The following is a 17,220-nucleotide window of genomic DNA, read 5'->3' as shown; positions in this document are numbered from 1 at the left end:
TAAAAAAATACATCCAGAATCTGCTTAAAAAATGCATCTCCCACAAAGAGATGCGAAATTATCTTCCACTTTATTCAACACAGGCTATGTGTCCTGTGCTGGAGCAAAGATTTGCACCTACATAGCAATTCTGCAGCAGAGAGATTCAATCTAATGACAAATAGCAAGTAGAAGCACAGGCTGCTCACCAGTCAGAACAGGAATCACAGAAATCCAAGGACATTTCTTGAGGGCAGTCTTGGCAGTGCCACCGAACCCCCTGGATGGGTTCAATCCCGCAGTTATCACACTGTGGAGCAGAGGCAAGAGCACTGAGAAAGCAGCAGCTGGAGGAGGCACTCCCATGCTAACAGTGCACACCAACTCACCCCTTGGGAATCTCTGTGTGTCCCTGTGCTACTGCCAGCCCCCACAGCTGAATCCTCCTCACCACGTGCATAAAGAAGTCCTCATTCTCTAGGAGAGGCCCTCCAGAGCCCTGAGGATCCATCAAGCTATTGCCTTGCTTTCCACTCCCCAAATGTTCCACCTTGGCACCACCCTGCTCGAGCAAAGCAGCCCAGCCCTGCCTGCAGACTCTCTCATCCTCAAGTGGCTCCAAGAACTGCTGTGACACAACACAAGGATGCGATGCTTCACACAAGCCCAGCCACATGGAATGTCAGCCCTTCCATGGCAGAGGGAAGCAGTAAGACCAGACCAGCAGAGCTTGCTGGGCTGCTGGGGGCTGCAGAGCAGGGGACATTGATGCCCTTTCCAACTCAGGAAATGCAGTAACACATCATGGGTGGGCTGGAACTAAAAGCCAGATGGTCAGGAAGGAAGGGGAATAACATGTTCAGAGAAGGAAACAGAGGTCTGGCACTAAAAACTGAGCAAGGCGACAAAAACTAATCCTAATGCAAGAGTGTGGCATGAAGAGAAAAAAATCAAAGTAAAAACAAAACATGAAAGACTAGATGAAAAATTCACAGTGGTATTAGAAGAAAGCCAGACATGTAAAAGTATTTGATCAAAAACAAGAAACCAGGAAAATGGGACTTGCAGGCAAGGAGAGCTTTTAAAAAACCTGAACTATGAAGAGTGCTGCAGAGACAGGACTGAAAAGGAAAATGGAATGTGGGACACAAGCCTGTGCTCCCACAGCTCATCCTCTATCCATCCAGCAGAACCCGAATTGGGGTCTCAGCATCTGTGAAACCCCGTGGCAGAGCAGCTGCTCCTGCCACCACCAAGGCACTCAGGGTTACAAACACCTCACACACAGCCCGGCCACAGCTGCACCCCCTCTGTCCACAGATGGCTTTTGAGTGGGAGGGCTGGGAGTGAGGAGGGACTGAGCACACCAAGAGCTGTTTTTTGAAAACACCAAGTTCAGAATAATGCTAGAACTGAAAAATGGGCTCCAGTTATCTGAAGTTGAGAACCAAGACAGTGGAAAGCCTTGACCACAGTTTTTATGCTCCAGCTCCCCTATGCCCTGTGAAACAGAAATAATACTATGCCTTTCATTTTTTAATGAAGAAAAGAAGTATTTGCAAATTGCTTGGATATTATAGCAGTGAAAGCCATAAAAAGCCCACAAGGGATTCAATAATTCAATATTCAATGCACAGGTTGAATAATGTGTAGTAAATGAGGCCAAAGGCTCTGCAGAACCAAAACTGCTCTCAATGGTTGCTTATTAGGTGAGGTCTGCCCAGCCCACAGACTGAATTTCCTGAGGGAAAACAGCCCATAATCACCTGATTTCTCAGCTTACTATAATGCATAATACAATTAAAGTCAAATGCAAAGAAACTTTCAAACTTTAAATACTTGACACTGTGTAATGTCAATTTACTTCTCAGGATAATTTTATGTAGAAAAAGAAGCTTGTTCTGCCTGATTAAAGCTTCAAATTTCGGGGGGGAAGAAAATGCTTATTTAAAAAATCCCCACAAAATGAAACACCAAACATACCATGTCAACTAAAAGAAACAAAAAAAAAAGAAGCACCTTGGTGGTCTAATAACTTAAATCTGTCAGTATCAACTGATGAGGCTGTCTTAATTTTACAGTCAATTTGAATTGAACCTTGAACTGTCCTTGCATTCTTATGCAAATGGGTATTAGAAAATAAATCCATCTCCATAACGCTAAAGAAAAAAAACTGTTCCAACAGTTACAGTAACCAGTTAGACAAAAAATCCCTTGCAAACCAGAAAATAAGATTTCCAGTGTGCCCTTTCTTTCATGTTGCCTATTAATGGTCGTTGCTTGGACAACACATCAGTTTAACTTAATGGTTTTTTTCTTAATTTTACATAAACATTGTTTTATGTCCTTGCTTCAACTTTTGTCAGTTATCACTTGATGAGATTGTGAAGTTGCGACCAAAAAAAAAGAAAAAACCAAAAAATTAATCTATTACTCTTATCCAAAATCTCTGTCCCTTCTTTGGCCTCAGATGGAGGCAAAATTACTCCAAACTCATAATCAGAAAATTATCATTAATAATCACTGTCAAAACAGAATGTAGTGTCAAATGGAATTCTATCATGATTTAACAAGGCTCTAATACAAGCTGTATTTTCATAGTGTGGTGAGAAAAAGACAGCATGTTTATTAATTTCCATATAACATCAGCATTTAGTGAGAGCTGAGCTACCAGGAAGACTGAATTACATGGGCTGTTTTTCTTAAAGAAATGAGGGAAAACAGACTCAGTGAAGAAGAACTAAGAAACCCATCTTGCTGTATTCAATGAAATCTTTTCAGGAAATTCAAACCACATTCTCTTGGAAAACTACATTCCACTGAGCAACAGAAGAACATCTCTTGCACTAACCTTAAATCCCACGTGCTGCACAAACCCACTTTCTGCATGCATCTGCTGAAGTTTCTGTTTCTTCAATTTTTTAAACTCTAACAGTTCTTTGTATTCGGGTAACTCTCGATATGTTACTGGAATACTCTCTTCATCCTGTTCAAGGTAAAAAAAGCCAGAAAAATATTCTTACTTAGGAATACAGTAACTAGTGAGACATGAATTTGTTCCATAAATCACTATGTATGATTAATAGTGTTCAAGAAAATGATGGCATTATTCTAACATACTGGAAAAATATTTTTAAAACCGTAACACCCATATCCACTATTAACTTCTCACCTTTACTGGTAAGAATAGAATGCAATGAGAAGCACCATGCCATGACTGAAAGAGTAGAACTCACAGTTATCCAGCTCCCTTTACCCCTTTACTGTCTCTTAAGAGCTTATAAAAACAGACTGCTATTTTTTCATAAATTATGAAGCAATTTGTCTCCCTGCAGGCCAGTGCACACATCTTTGCCAGAGAGGTACAACAAATGGTTCTCTCTTTTTCAAAGACATGCAAATTCTGTTTTTTCTCACACTGTTTCCTTCAACAAAGGTTGAAGATCTGCTGAAAAAGGACAGAAGCTCTAATTCTAGTTCAGATGCTCATTTCAAGGTAATGGTTTTATTGTAGCAGCTGTAGTTGGTAGATGTCACCTGTTTTCAAAGATGACAGGTCTTTACTGATGTAGCGCAGTTTTCACATCCTACACTGACAGAAACCTTCAGGTAGGGAAAACAACTACAACTACAGGATAGTGATTAAAATTCTTCTAATATAGCCTGAATGTGTAATTTCCATTTCTTTTTATGAATCTGTGAAGACTGAAGATTCTGTATTATTTAGTAAGTTTATTAAAGGAAGTGAGGGAAAGAAGCTTTACTACATTTCTGAAAGGCCTTATCAATTACTTAATTGCAATTATGAGCCTATATAAAGGACTAGGCTGCAAACTATCAGAAAAAGTTATGGTTAAATGACACAGTTCAGTTGTGTAGTGAAAAGCTACATTTTCTTTAATATAAAACAGAGATTCACCTTCCACACAAATCTCAAAAGCTTTTCTGAGAGCAACTGCCCATCACACAACAACTGGTTACTGAATAAAGTATCCTTTAATAGCTCCCTGTGTGGACAATTCATTCTGGAATAGTAAATAGCTGTGTTCTAGAATAATTATAGACTACTCACAAAATTAAGAAATCATAACTGAAAAGTAAATGAACTCTGCTAGCAATAGTGGGTCTTCACTTGAAAATAACTCATTTATACCAAAATATAATTTTTCAGGAATAGTTATGACTGGTAATAATCAGGCAAATATTTTTGTCTTTACACAGGAAAAGCATGTGGTAATTCCACTGTGAAATCAAAGAAAACCTTTTTCTCCTGCTACACTGCTTTTCTTCTGCTAAATGACACAAAGTATTTTTATCGAAGACAATTACTGTCACTAAGAGATCTGACTTGTAACACTAGAATAGAAGCCTTCATTTTGAATATAGTTTACAATCCCTTTTTGCTTCCAAATTGCTATTATTTTGCACTGATTGTGGGGATCTTTTGGATAACTGAGCTCCCCTGTGTCTTTCTACGTTACTGAAAGCCAGAACTGGATCTATCTGGAAATGTTACTCTAGTGAAGGAAGAAAAGATCATGCCAAATTAAAAAAATGTCACTGTGTGGCACACGACCACTATTATCACTGCTATGGTGCCCACATTAATTATGAGTTAGGGCACCACGACAAAACCAAAATGTTTCAGGAAACTGTTCAGAACAATTAGAAAATATGTATTTAAAGCCAATACAGAATAAAAACATGTTAGCGCAAAAAGAGGTTGCATTGCATCTCTTCTAACATGCATTTTGCTTTCCAGGCCTTTTAAGATTCTTATTGGATTATGCAGAGTTATCTGGAATGGCTGTGGATGAGCTGGAAGACCATCACAGAGAGAACACAGAAAATGAGCACAGATGGGATTTAAGACTAGGAAATAAATAAGTAAATGTAATACTTAAGGAAGACTATGCAGTGCAGGTAAAAAAGTCAGTAAAGAAAATGAATGGACTGATAGTGGGTGGCCTCAATACTTGTGTTATGCAACAAGGTTTTCACACACAAGATGTCACTAGGCTCACAAAAAAAAAATAGAATTAACTAGTCAGGTTCTTCAGTCTAAGGAAAACAGGAAAACCACACTGATTCACACCAGCTGTGAAACTTGCCCAGCTCCCAAGCAGTAGGATATAGTCCTTCTACAATTCTGTATGGAAATGGGAACAACATATGTCTAAATTCCTGTTGTATTATTGCATGGGATAAATTAGGAAAGTAGTACGTTCCATGATGCAGCAATTCACTGGGTTAGGATGTCTACTAGAATTTGCCTCTAAGAATACATAAATATGCTTGCTGATTGCCAATTCACTCTGTTAGTTCACACTTTGAAGTGGATTTTACAAAATTCATAATTAATTCAGCCAGTAGAAGATAAAAAAAAACCAGTGACGCCAACAGCATTTGAATTTTACCAGGGCTCTATGTAACCTTTCTAAAACACATCTTTAACCAGAATCCCAACTATATCATCTACAGAATTTTCAAACCTCTCTCGTACCAGATCACTTACTAAAAATATGCAACTAGAACTTCTTTAAGATATTTCAGGAAAAAACTGTTTATGACTTAGAGACTTCCTTCCTGATTTGGTCTAAATTCTTTGCTGTCAGAAGCTGTTATAGTAATAATGTATTTATAATTCAAAATGGCTCACAAATCTTATTACAATTTAATACTTCCTTGATGATATTTTATGGTGAAGATCCTTATCTATTAAACACTAAACAAGGTCAAAGTGACAGCAAGCAAGACATTCTCTGACTGATTAAATGACATACCGATACTTCCTCTTCTGCTGCAGTGTCCATATGGCTGTGAAAACTGCATCTGTCATCATCTTCATCCATATAAACTGGAGGTTCATGAGATGTCATGAAAGTTGAAGGTTTGAAAAGATGTTTATTTAAAGGATGCTGCCGTCTACTTGATGACTACAGTGAAAAAATGGTATATTTTTAAAAACATTCCTTGGCTATTATTTAAATAATCCTCATTGATAAAACTGCCTGGAATTTGTTCTTTCACATTAAATATTCTATAATGTTTCCAATTACTTATATTTATATATCTGTACCATAGCTGCAGTTCTTCTCCCCCATAACAAGTGGAATCCAATGAACAGTGCAGTACTTTGGTAGAAGTGCAGCAAAGAAAGAGCCCTTACCATAAAATCCCAACCACCTAAACAGGTGAGACTGACAGCAAGAGTAAAACACAAAATAAGGTTGTTACAGTTTTGAAGACTGAGGACCAGAGAGCAAAAATATTAAAAAACTTCCAACAGTGTGTGAGACTAAGCGAGGAAGTAATTTTGCACAGGTCCAAGAGACAAAAGGTCCATGGCTTGACACTTATCAACTTCTTGTACTTGTGCCTTAGAAAAAAAACCAAGTCTAGACCTATTGTCTAGGTGCAGTAAAGATAAAGCAATTCATTGCAATAAAAAGAGAATTCTAAGAGTTAGAAAGAACTGCTCCCTAAAGGTTTTCATTGCCACTGCAAGGAAAAGGAACATAAAAAATATCAGATGAAATAAATTACTCCATTAGTGCACATCTAGAAACTTTCAACTTTAATGCTGTCTGAAGGTGTAGAATGATGCCAGTTTTAAAAGAATTACTTAAAGGCACTCAGCCCCTATTACTTATTCTCCAGTGGGAGAATATTAAATATCAAAAAGAAGAATTTGGGGTGAATGAAACTGACTCAACCCCTTACTTAGCTGCTTTCCAGACTAGCATTTTGACATTTAATGTCAAAACTTACATTCCTCTACTTTAAAAAACCCTACAGTGTGAATCAAAAATGTAAACATGAAAAGTGTTTTTTCTAACAATCATAAAAGTGAGGATTGTTTTACACAGCTCCTAGCTGCTCATACAGCTAAAGCAGAAGGAATACTTGCAATATAGTTAGTACTTTCTCCTTTTTAGCAAGAGCTTTTATCCCAAAAGGTTCTTGTATCAGTTACAAACCTGTAATATTATAGTACAACCCTTTATCTCTAAAGAGGGATGTAGCCTTATTTTACACTTGTGCACAGTTTAAAAACTAAAGGCACAGATGACAGCAGTGATTTAGATGGAATGCATCTATGCAGACAGAAGTACCAGGAGGAATTGAGATTAGCTCTGTTTGGTCTTAATGGAAGAAATGAAGTCTGTAGTAACAACTGGAAGGTGGTACCTCTGATCTGCAGAGCTACTACAGTGCAAAAACAACAATTTCTTCTAAGACTAATGTACTATATCTATTGTGTTGGATTTTTCCACTTTCTGCCTTATGATCACCAGCTACCTGCGTTTTGGTGCTTTTATGATTCCCCTTAAGACTTCAAACCTCTCTAAAATACATCCATGTATAGATGGCATTTCAGCCTGAGCTGACACAGTGATTTACATATTCTGTTAACAGAAAACAGATCTGCATTCAATACTAGATGTGGAGTCAGGAAAGGAAAAGTGTGACTATGCTCATAGAGCAGCACTGCCATGCACGACAGTGCTGTGACCTACAAATTGAACTCAGGATTTGAATTATCTTCCTTTGGTGAAGAATGAACTAAAATATTACTTAAAAGCAGACAGTTAAAGATCATTTTTCCCTGTGGGAAATGTATCTCTAGATTAGGCTTAAAAGCAGGTGCACTAATGATATTATATAAGGATTAAATTGAAAATGATAAGCCATAATTTAAGAACTGAATACTAGAGTCCTAAGTCTCTGATCCAGTTTTATTTTCACCAGCAGTAGGTAATGGTTATACAGGAAAATAAACTGATGCATCCTGCTTAATTTCCAGTATAATTAGTTAGAAGAGACGTATGTCATATGAGTAGATATACAAAGTTAATTTCAACAAGATGTTTAAAAAGTGAACAGGCTTCTAACCTCTCCAGTAACTGTGTTAAATAAGCATCCTGAACAATCCCCATGGAGAAATGCAAGTATTTTCTTGTGAAGCATCCCTTTTGAGACAAATCTTTACCTTAAAAGATATCTATGTTTCTTATTTTCCCATAGGTATGTGCTTTAAGTATTAGCATCCAGTTTCAAACTTCTATTACTGGCAGTAAAGCAGATCCACTGCAGTTACAGTTGCTCAATATCAAAATTAGGACAGGCATGACCCAGGCTTCCAACAGCCCTTGCATTTCCTTTCTGCCACATTATTTCTGCACTGGAGACTTGGGAGTAACTAACCTGGTATGGTGCTGTCAATCTGTGCTCTAAGCAGACAGCTCTATCACCAGGCTGAGAGCTCAATTTCTCCATATACATTATTGGTTTCACTTTTTCATCTGCTTTATTTCTTACACAGGATACAAACATAACACAGGGATTCTGCTTAATACAAACCAGGGCAGAACGACCTTACTCTTATGACCTGGTAATAAGGATGTGAATCACACTGCAAAAACTGACCTAAGTATTGGATATCTTCTAGATAGAAACCTAAGAAAAATCTGTATGATGGGACTATTACTCTTGCAATGTGAGATTGTTAAGAATTTTACAGAAAATATGTTTTGCTCTTGATTATACTGGGCTTGCCCACAGTGCAATTACTGTTCAAATTAGTGAAAAATACAGTTAACAAGTCCCACATCAACTGATTAAGTCCTCCCAATGTTTATCAAATACAGTCATCTGCTGCCTGACAACATTACACACATTCAGTACTGATGGTCTTTCCAAACAAAATTAACAGGAAAGAACAAAAGGTGTGACCAAGGTAATTGTAAGTGGTAGAGTGACATAAAGAACTCAAACAATTATAATTTTCAGAACTAAATTTTCAATGCCGATTGAAATCAGCCACACAGTATTATGATACTACAGAAATTAACCCCGACTGTTTATGTAATTTGGAATTCTGACAGATAATCTCCACAGTATTTAAGGTATCACTGTTTCCAGCTGGTTTTTTGGTTCTTCTGCCAGAAAGCACTTTTCCAATAGACAAGGTGGCAGACAGTCATGTCTGCACCTTCCCTGCCTCTGTTTATAGAGCACAAAAGTAGATTAAAACCCTGGTGAAAGTAAGATGGTATTACCATGATGGATGGCAAACTGGAAAGGCTCCAATACAAGCACTTACTGTTTGCAGTAACTTCAGAGATTACCTGGAGACAACTAAGGGTGTGTAACACTTTAAATCATTACACACCAGCTGTGGTAGATCTTTGTATCAACCTGTGGACAGCAACTTTTGTTTCTAACCTTGCAAAGAACTAAATCTGCAAGTGTGCCTTTTTGTAGAATCAATGGAAAATTTAATCTATTATTTATCAAAAAACATCATGGATATCTGGATGCAAACCAGTAATGTTACTGCACAAAATGCCACTCTAAGGGGTTTTGAAGAAGTTTTGTAAATACTGAGTAAATTTTAAAAAACCCAAACCAAATAAATAAAACGCCCATGAAACTTGAGACTGTCCTCTTTTACTGTCTATGGACCTAATTAGTATCCAAGAGCACCTTAAAGATTATTTAAATCAAAATATGTGACTGATCTGCACAGAAATTTAGTCTTTGCTTTTGTAAATTATGATTTTTTGGGACCATATTTTTTCTCATCCATTCCAAGATCAGAAAAGCACTGTATTTTAATGGACATTTTGGCCTTAAGCCTATGCCTGAGCTAATTCAGCATGCTCAGTTATACATAATTTTCTATGATTTTATTAATTAGGAGATTACTGTACAGTATGAATTATAGGGCTCCTCATCTTCTTCCAACAGGGTTTTTATTATCACTTCCTGATCAGTTACAGTAAACTTACAAATGAGGAAGAAGTACCCCAAGACCATCATTCTACCCTGTCTGTTCAGCTGCAACCTGAACACTTCACCTTCCCAAGAGCTGTCATTGTGAAACCACAATTAACATCCAATTCACTCCATAGTGCTACTGGCAAAAGAAAAGGATTACCTCATTAAGCAACTTTATTAATCTATTAAAAGTATTACTGATTCCAACTCAACTTCCACATAAATGCAAACAGAAACACAGGATTCTGTAATATTGTCTCACCTTTTTGGAATATAAATATAAGTTTGGTGTTCTTCCTGGAACTGGAATACCAGCTTTAGTCAGTTTAATAAAATATTTCTGCACTCTACTGGCAACCTAGAAAAAACCAACATGCAACAACTCAATGTCAAATGAAATGTAACTGATCTTCAAAGTTCTGCCAGGGTTGCTACGTTGATTCAGAATAACAGGAAAAAAAATCCTCTGGATTCTACTTAGCAACAACTACTCTAACTGGTACCTATCTTGCAGTGCTGCATTTGTGCTACTTCCAGATGCTTTGACAGCTTTCAGAGAAAAAAATTACCCTTCTTTAAAAATACGAAGAAGATCTTGCAAAAATTGTGATAGAAAGAACTTAAGTAGTTTACTTCCTCCTGCAGCTAAACTCCTTATCAATGCCAAATACATTATCCATGGTTAGCACACAGAAAGCAGGTTTCCATTACGAAATAAGCATGTCTATTTTGTCAGATGTGGAGAAATATAGATATGATCAGAAATTAGGAAATCCAGTATACTGAAGTACTGAATTATATTTTTATCTGAAATACACAAATGAAAAAAGAAATTAAAATACTGTAAACACAGAACATCAGCATTTTTTACTTCTGGTCAAAATTGAGAAATTCTGCCATCTTAGGGGAAAAATTCCAACAAGTCAGATGCAGAAATACTTGGTGTCTCCTCATCTGTGTCCTTCTGTCTGGTATTAACATGTCTGCCCATTCTAGAGTACTGAGGTGCAGGAAATTGGGCACTACAGTGTAACTCAGCCTGAGCACAGTCAGTGTCACTGCACTCACTGTATAGAATTAAACTCACACTGTCGAGATCTAATGAACAATTAGGCTTGTCAACTTTGCCATGGGCTTTGGGGCACATTTAACATTCTGTATTTGAGATCCATTGTTATTGGTGAAATGCAGGCCCTGCTGCTACATTCTTAAAACGAAGGGATTACTGAAAATACACTAAAGAAACTGAATTTTCTTTAGTGATACAAAAAAAAATAAAAGTGAAAATAAGTGAAGATAAACACTTCTGGAAGTGCTTTACATGTTACCTGCTTTGCTGTTCTATTTCCCAGTTCATCTGCTATCTTCTGCCACCGTCGGGACTCCACCTCCTCTGGTGGATACTTCAAAAGCAATTGCTCCAGTTTTTTCTAAATCAACAGTGAAAAGGAATAAATACATTTTTCCAAGTACAGTTATGAGCTGTCAAATATCTAAATACATGATTCTGATCTCTCAGGTGCTATAAACATTATCACACAATTTGCTGTTATGCTCATGTATGTTGCCACAGCTACAAAATTAAAGAGTTTCCTGTTACCTGTTCCTCTACAGTCCACAGCTGGTTAAAAGTTTCAGGTTTGGTCTCATCACAAAGTCGCCCTCTTATCATCTGCTCAAACAGAGGACATAAAATGGAATATCTGTTTAGAAAAGTTATAGCTGGGATAACTGACTTGAACCCTGTTCCTACTTAAGTTAAACCAAACCCAAACCAAATCATGAAACATCAAAACAAAATTTGTTGAAACCAAAGCTTAGTTCCAAGATCTGAGTACAGGAATGGCATGTCGTCACCAACAGGAACAACATGAACATTTGAAGTAACAGTTAAGACACTCACACTCCATACTCAAAAGAGGAAAAAACCAATAAATTTACTATTTTGCATTTTTTTTTCTTTCCTTTTGAACAACTACCTGTGGACGACTGTTTGTGGAACCTTCTGGACCATCACTTAAAGGCAAGACAGAGTACGAAACAGACTCTCCATCCTTCTTGGGATCCAAAGGACTTTTTGGTCTTGCAGGGATACCTACTGTAAGCAACACAAAGGAAGAATTATTGAACTTCCACACTGGTCATTTCTTTCTTGTAACACATGCTCACTTTCTTTTACCTTTGTCGAAAATCAGCTTCACTCTCCTACTGTTACGTTTTCGGTTTTTGAACTCTCTCTCGAAGTTTCCAAGGCTAGTGGTGTATTGGTCCCAGGCAATCTCAGGGAGCTGAACAACTCTCTGAGGAAATGGAAGACCCATATCAACCTGAAAAAATAAGAATGAAAAGTAAAAAGCAATATTTAATGCAATCACTTTATATCCAAACCAAAACCTACAAATACTGAAATGCTCCAAAACCCAGTGCTGCTTTTTATTTGGCAGAAGAATGGAAAACCAGAATTTCTGAAGTGCCATGCAGCACAGTTTTTTTATAGAGAAGGTGAGATCTTTCAAGAATTATACACAACAGTGCATATAAAATATGCAGCGGCACGGTCAATGATGGCTTATTGAGCATAAAACTTTAAAGAGTGCATTTCACAGCTGAAATCAGGTGTTTGACACTTCAATAACCTGTTTCTGACTGTCCTTTATTAAACACATCATTAGCTGAGAATGTGCACCTTTCTTAACCCAGGAACCCAAAAGATTCAGAGTTTTATCACCTGATACCTCAACTCCTCCCATCAGAGAAAGCTATGCCTATTTTGCACTGATTCTGCTGTCTTCTGCCTAGAACAGAACTCTTGCAAAGCTCACCTCTTTATTTAAAGGTCAACTGCAAGACTATCATTCCTTTGGTCCTTTTTGGACAAAAGTACACCAGAGCACTGGAAACTGTCATTAGTATTTCCCCATAAATAAACTAGCAAATGCAACACTCTTACATCATGCATGCTATTAACAAATCTCAAAACTTAAAAGAAAGACAACTAGTGAAACCAAGGGGCTTACATGTGACCTAGGTATCTACAAACCTAGGAATAAGACAACTATAACTTCATTCTTCACTGAAATACATGTTGCTATCACACTAGAAGGTACCCTTGTTTGCCAGTGGTAGATGCTGCAGTGATACAGGATTCAAGCTGAAAACATTTCTTCAGTACTCCTGTTACTACAGGGGTTTTTAAAGCTTGAAAAGAAAACGTTTCCTTATAGAAACAGATTCTCCCCTATCAGACAATATTCAATTCTGTAATCTGTAACTCGGGTATGTTTTCTAGTGTTCACTTTGGGTTTGGAATAAAAACTACATTTCCTGCTCTTTAAACATGCCCTACCAAATTCATTCAAAACACATTTCATTTCTGAAATGAGAAAGATGATATTTTGAATTTTTTGATCTGATACTCCCAGTCATGTGCAGACTTCAAGTTCTCTTAAAACACCTACACTATAATTCGAAATTCAACAATTTCATTTCTACATACCAAAAAAAAAGTAAAGGAAGCATATCTGATAAAATCACTGAAGATCTACGTCTTACAGATCTAGTAAGAAAGCAAAGAGCTATTTCTGGTGAGCAGTTAAAAGATTTTAAGCTCATAATTTTTATGCAAGTATATATATATATATTCTTCAATTTCTACAGAGGCTAAATTACTAGTTATTAAAAAAAATCCAAGGAAGACTTAGGAAAAGTCCACAGAAATACCTTCTTCTGGAGTCTTTCCACAAATCCAATAGGATCTTTCAGCGCTTCTCTCTGGTGTCTGCCTAAACTTTCAAGGTCTTGAACTGCTTGAGTACGTTGAGCCTCGAGTACAGCAATCGTCTGTAACAGTCTCTGATAACTACAGAGACAAAGGAAAACATCTCACTGCAATTGCCTTCAAAAGTGACACCCCCCACCTAATCACTAGCCATGGTTATCTGCCAGAACCTACCAGAGTTTCATAGCTTATCTGACCCATTTCATAAACATTTTTACTGAATTAAAGTAAAAATAAATTCATTTTAAGACTATATGAATTTATATAAACCCATAAGGGAAAATATATTTAACTTGCCAGTGGCTTCCTTTAAACCTGTAAATTCTACAGTAGCTGAAACAATATGGTATCAGGGACAACCTATATTCATATTCTCAATAGCTGTAACCAACAGGCTTTGCTTACAAAGTTAAAATACCACAAACAAAATGAGCTAATTTCTCTTCAACATCACCTTCCTTCTACCCCAATACATCTGGCCACCACAGAATTTTAACATCTCCCTCAATCACCCAAACACTGGAGAGGAATGGTTTATAAACACAGCATTTTATAGAAGCCCTACCTCAGAGAAGAATATGAGAATCATTTTTGAAATGTAACAACAAATCAAGGATTAAGTAATTTGCAAAATAAATTCAAACCAGATTCCCCTAAGAATACAGAAGCTGAATGAAAATGTCAGAGTTCCCTCAAACACACCCCCCCAGAGTCACAGACAATTTGGGGTGCCTACTTAACAGACATGTTCAAGCATCACTGGTGGGACTGTCATGCCTGTACCCAGTAATGAGTGCATTCTAAACTGGTTTTCAGAAAGCTAACTCAGACTCTGGAAACCATAGGACATTTTAACACAGCCTTTAAAAAAGTTAACTACATTTAATACCTTTTATTAGCTTTAAGGTAACAGTTGCCCACTTCAGTTTCTGAAATCCCATAGCTACCCATGGCCCCTGTTGTTGCAAATTATTATGTATTAACTTTTCTCCTGCCAATGTTTTCTGACATTTCATATTACAACTGTAATTTAGTTCAGTGCAAAATATACATACTAATATCATGTAAGAGTGATTCACTAGTACAGTATTTCAGCATATTTTCTTTCTGTTCCCTTATTGCTAAAACAAAGACAAGCCTGGCACAATTAATTCCATGTGTACTACAGAAAAGATTCATAGTTTACTGAGGTAATTCAAATTTTTCAACTAACTGCACTAATAATTGGGTAAGGCTTTAAGTAGACAGAAGTAAACAGTCTTAAGGCAAAAGACAGGCATTGTATCTTCAAATATTTAAGTTTCTACCTGGACATTAAACTGCTGCCTCTGCATGAGAGAATGTAATCTTCTTTCCACTCAAACATAACATTTACAACAATTTATAAAACATTATTATACTTTTTGAAGTTTGAAACTAAAATACTGAGCTCGTTTAAAAATAATAGGACACGACTCTGTTAAGAATTTATTACTACATACATTTGTCTGCATATATTCAGGTTTACATGGAACCAAGACCTAAAATGCTTGCTTATTAGGCCATTAATATTGAACAGTACTGAATATTTTCACTACTGGGAAAGTACTCCAGTTTCTTCTAATCAAAATAACTCTGCATAAAGCAAGATAATTAATGTGCCTATTTCTCAGCAGGTGAAATACTAACTCTAGCAGCAGCAGCAGTAGCTTACAAAAGTGGTGACACAGATCAGAACTGCCTGGGACAGCAGCAGGGCTCAGGCTGTTCAGTGGCTGCGGATGAAGGTTTTTACCCAGACCCTGCCCACAGCACGTGTGAGCCCTGCAGGCTCCAGGGAAATCAAACAGGCAGGATGCCAGCAGATGCAGCTGAAACAACACAGAACAGCTTAAGGATACCTGGGGAGAGGATTTACCCTGGACAACAAAAAGCCTGTTTCCATCAGCAGGTGCCCAAACTTGTGTTAACAGAGCTGCACTAACAGAGGCTCAGCAGCTGCACAAATTTGTATCTAAAAAAGGGCAGGTATTTAACTTTTCTTTCTTGAGCCATTTTACTTCATTTATTTAAATTGTATTTAAGCAATTGATTTTCTAAATGAAATTGAAAAAAAGTAATAACTTCATTTAAAACATGTAAATACATAGAAGTAAAAAGCAATTAAATGTTAGAGATTTAAATGAAGTGATAATTTAACAATGATTCACATGTGTAAAGGCAAGAAAGAAATCATCTTAATGAGGTAGCCTTAAATAATTTAGTCGGAATGGAAAGAGATGAATTTACATTTGGGGAAAAATAACACCAATCCAAGAATATTCAACTTCAGTTACTTCCCTCATTAAAACATTCCCATGACCTCACTGAAGTGGTCTTTGTGGAATTAAGTAAAAATACCAGAATGTCAGGATCATTCAAAAAACATGTCACATGATACTGATCTGTGGCTACAGAGTAGCACTATAATTTCAGAAAAGGGGCTTTTGAAACAATTGTTCAGAATAAAAAGATTTCCCAGCACATTTTCATACCTCTACTAAGACATTGATTAACTTGGAGCTATTTACTTTAACTTCCATATTCAGTTTTTATGCGTTAATATATTCTGAAGCCCAAGAATAAGACTGCAGTTTTATCAAGTGAGTATCAGAAGTACAGAAATACACAAAAATAGGGATTTTGGTATCTTTCATTGCCTGGGAAAAAAAATTGAAAATACTAGTCCTGAAATACACAGTCTGCACACTCCATGTTCTGGTACTTGCAGCAGAGCTGCATTCTCCCCAAACCACTGCACATCCCCTTCAACTTCCACAGGACCTTTTAGTGAGCTGTATGTCTGCATATGTTCTTTTAAGTTTTGAACAACTACTATTCCTACAGGTTCATACAGGCTCTCTCACCCTGTATGACTGTAACAAAGCCAAGTATTTCTCTGAAAAAGCAGCAAGCTACATAAAAACACAAACACACTGAGCTCTTTCTTGAAGCCTCTGTCAATTCTGGCTTCTTAGCCTCAAATGCTACCAGAATGCTCCTGCTGCATTATGCAAGAGATCATGTGAATGAATAATTTCCAGGAGTATTTAAAAAAGTGGCTAACAATACTACTCTCTATCTTTCCAGATTCTTTGTAAATAAGCACAATTCTGATCCAAACTACCTCCAGCAGTTGTGTTAAAATTCTCCAAAATTGAAAAAGTCTTTATTAAAAGAAAAAGTAGCTCATTAATCTGCTCTAAAACCAGCTCCACCCTTCAATCAGGCACTCAAAGAGCAACCAGCTCTACATCATCCAGCTACAGTTGCATAATTTTCTCTGAAAGACGTGTCAGGAATTACCAAGGAAAATTATCCCACATCCTTTGCCAAAACCAAACACTCTTGAGTAAACTCACAGACAGGTCCCTTCCTCTGACTGAAGTTACACTTTCCTCAGTGCTAAATACTAATTTGTTAGCACATACAAAACCCAAAGCAGTTTTCTTTGCAGGAAAACGTCCACTCCAGAGAATGTAATTCTGTTTCCACAATGCCAGTATGGAAACACTCTTGCAAGTTCTTACATCATGTTAATTGCGAGGAAGCTTCTGGATGAACACTTGAATCATTCCCCACAGCACAAAACAGCTTCAGAATCTCTGCTGAAAAACCTTGATTAACATAGGGTTTAAGGGACTGATATTTCAAAAAGGAAA

The 17,220-nt window shown here is 37.0% G+C and overlaps 1 protein-coding gene across 2 annotated transcripts in view; it reads right to left on the bottom strand.

Moving 5' to 3' along the window:
- ZZZ3 (zinc finger ZZ-type containing 3) overlaps nt 1-17,220 on the bottom strand; it is a 33,787-nt gene that overhangs the window by 3,286 nt on the left and 13,281 nt on the right. Inside the window, exons 3-11 of one of the 2 annotated variants that reach the window (XM_005423088.3) lie at nt 13,483-13,621; nt 11,942-12,089; nt 11,742-11,860; nt 11,363-11,434; nt 11,091-11,192; nt 10,025-10,120; nt 5,763-5,915; nt 2,831-2,965; nt 189-289 (exon numbers count right to left, since the gene is read on the bottom strand). In XM_005423088.3, coding sequence (XP_005423145.1) covers nt 189-289; nt 2,831-2,965; nt 5,763-5,915; nt 10,025-10,120; nt 11,091-11,192; nt 11,363-11,434; nt 11,742-11,860; nt 11,942-12,089; nt 13,483-13,621 — 1,065 coding nt within the window. The remainder of the gene's footprint in view (nt 1-188; nt 290-2,830; nt 2,966-5,762; nt 5,916-10,024; nt 10,121-11,090; nt 11,193-11,362; nt 11,435-11,741; nt 11,861-11,941; nt 12,090-13,482; nt 13,622-17,220) is intronic. The other variant, XM_031058663.1, reaches the window with a different exon arrangement.

This window comes from Geospiza fortis, unplaced genomic scaffold, assembly GCF_000277835.1.
Source record: "Geospiza fortis unplaced genomic scaffold, GeoFor_1.0 scaffold333, whole genome shotgun sequence".
Classification (NCBI taxonomy): domain Eukaryota; kingdom Metazoa; phylum Chordata; class Aves; order Passeriformes; family Thraupidae; genus Geospiza; species Geospiza fortis.
Note: the sequence above shows the minus strand (reverse complement) of the source record. Positions and strands in the feature narration are given on the sequence as shown.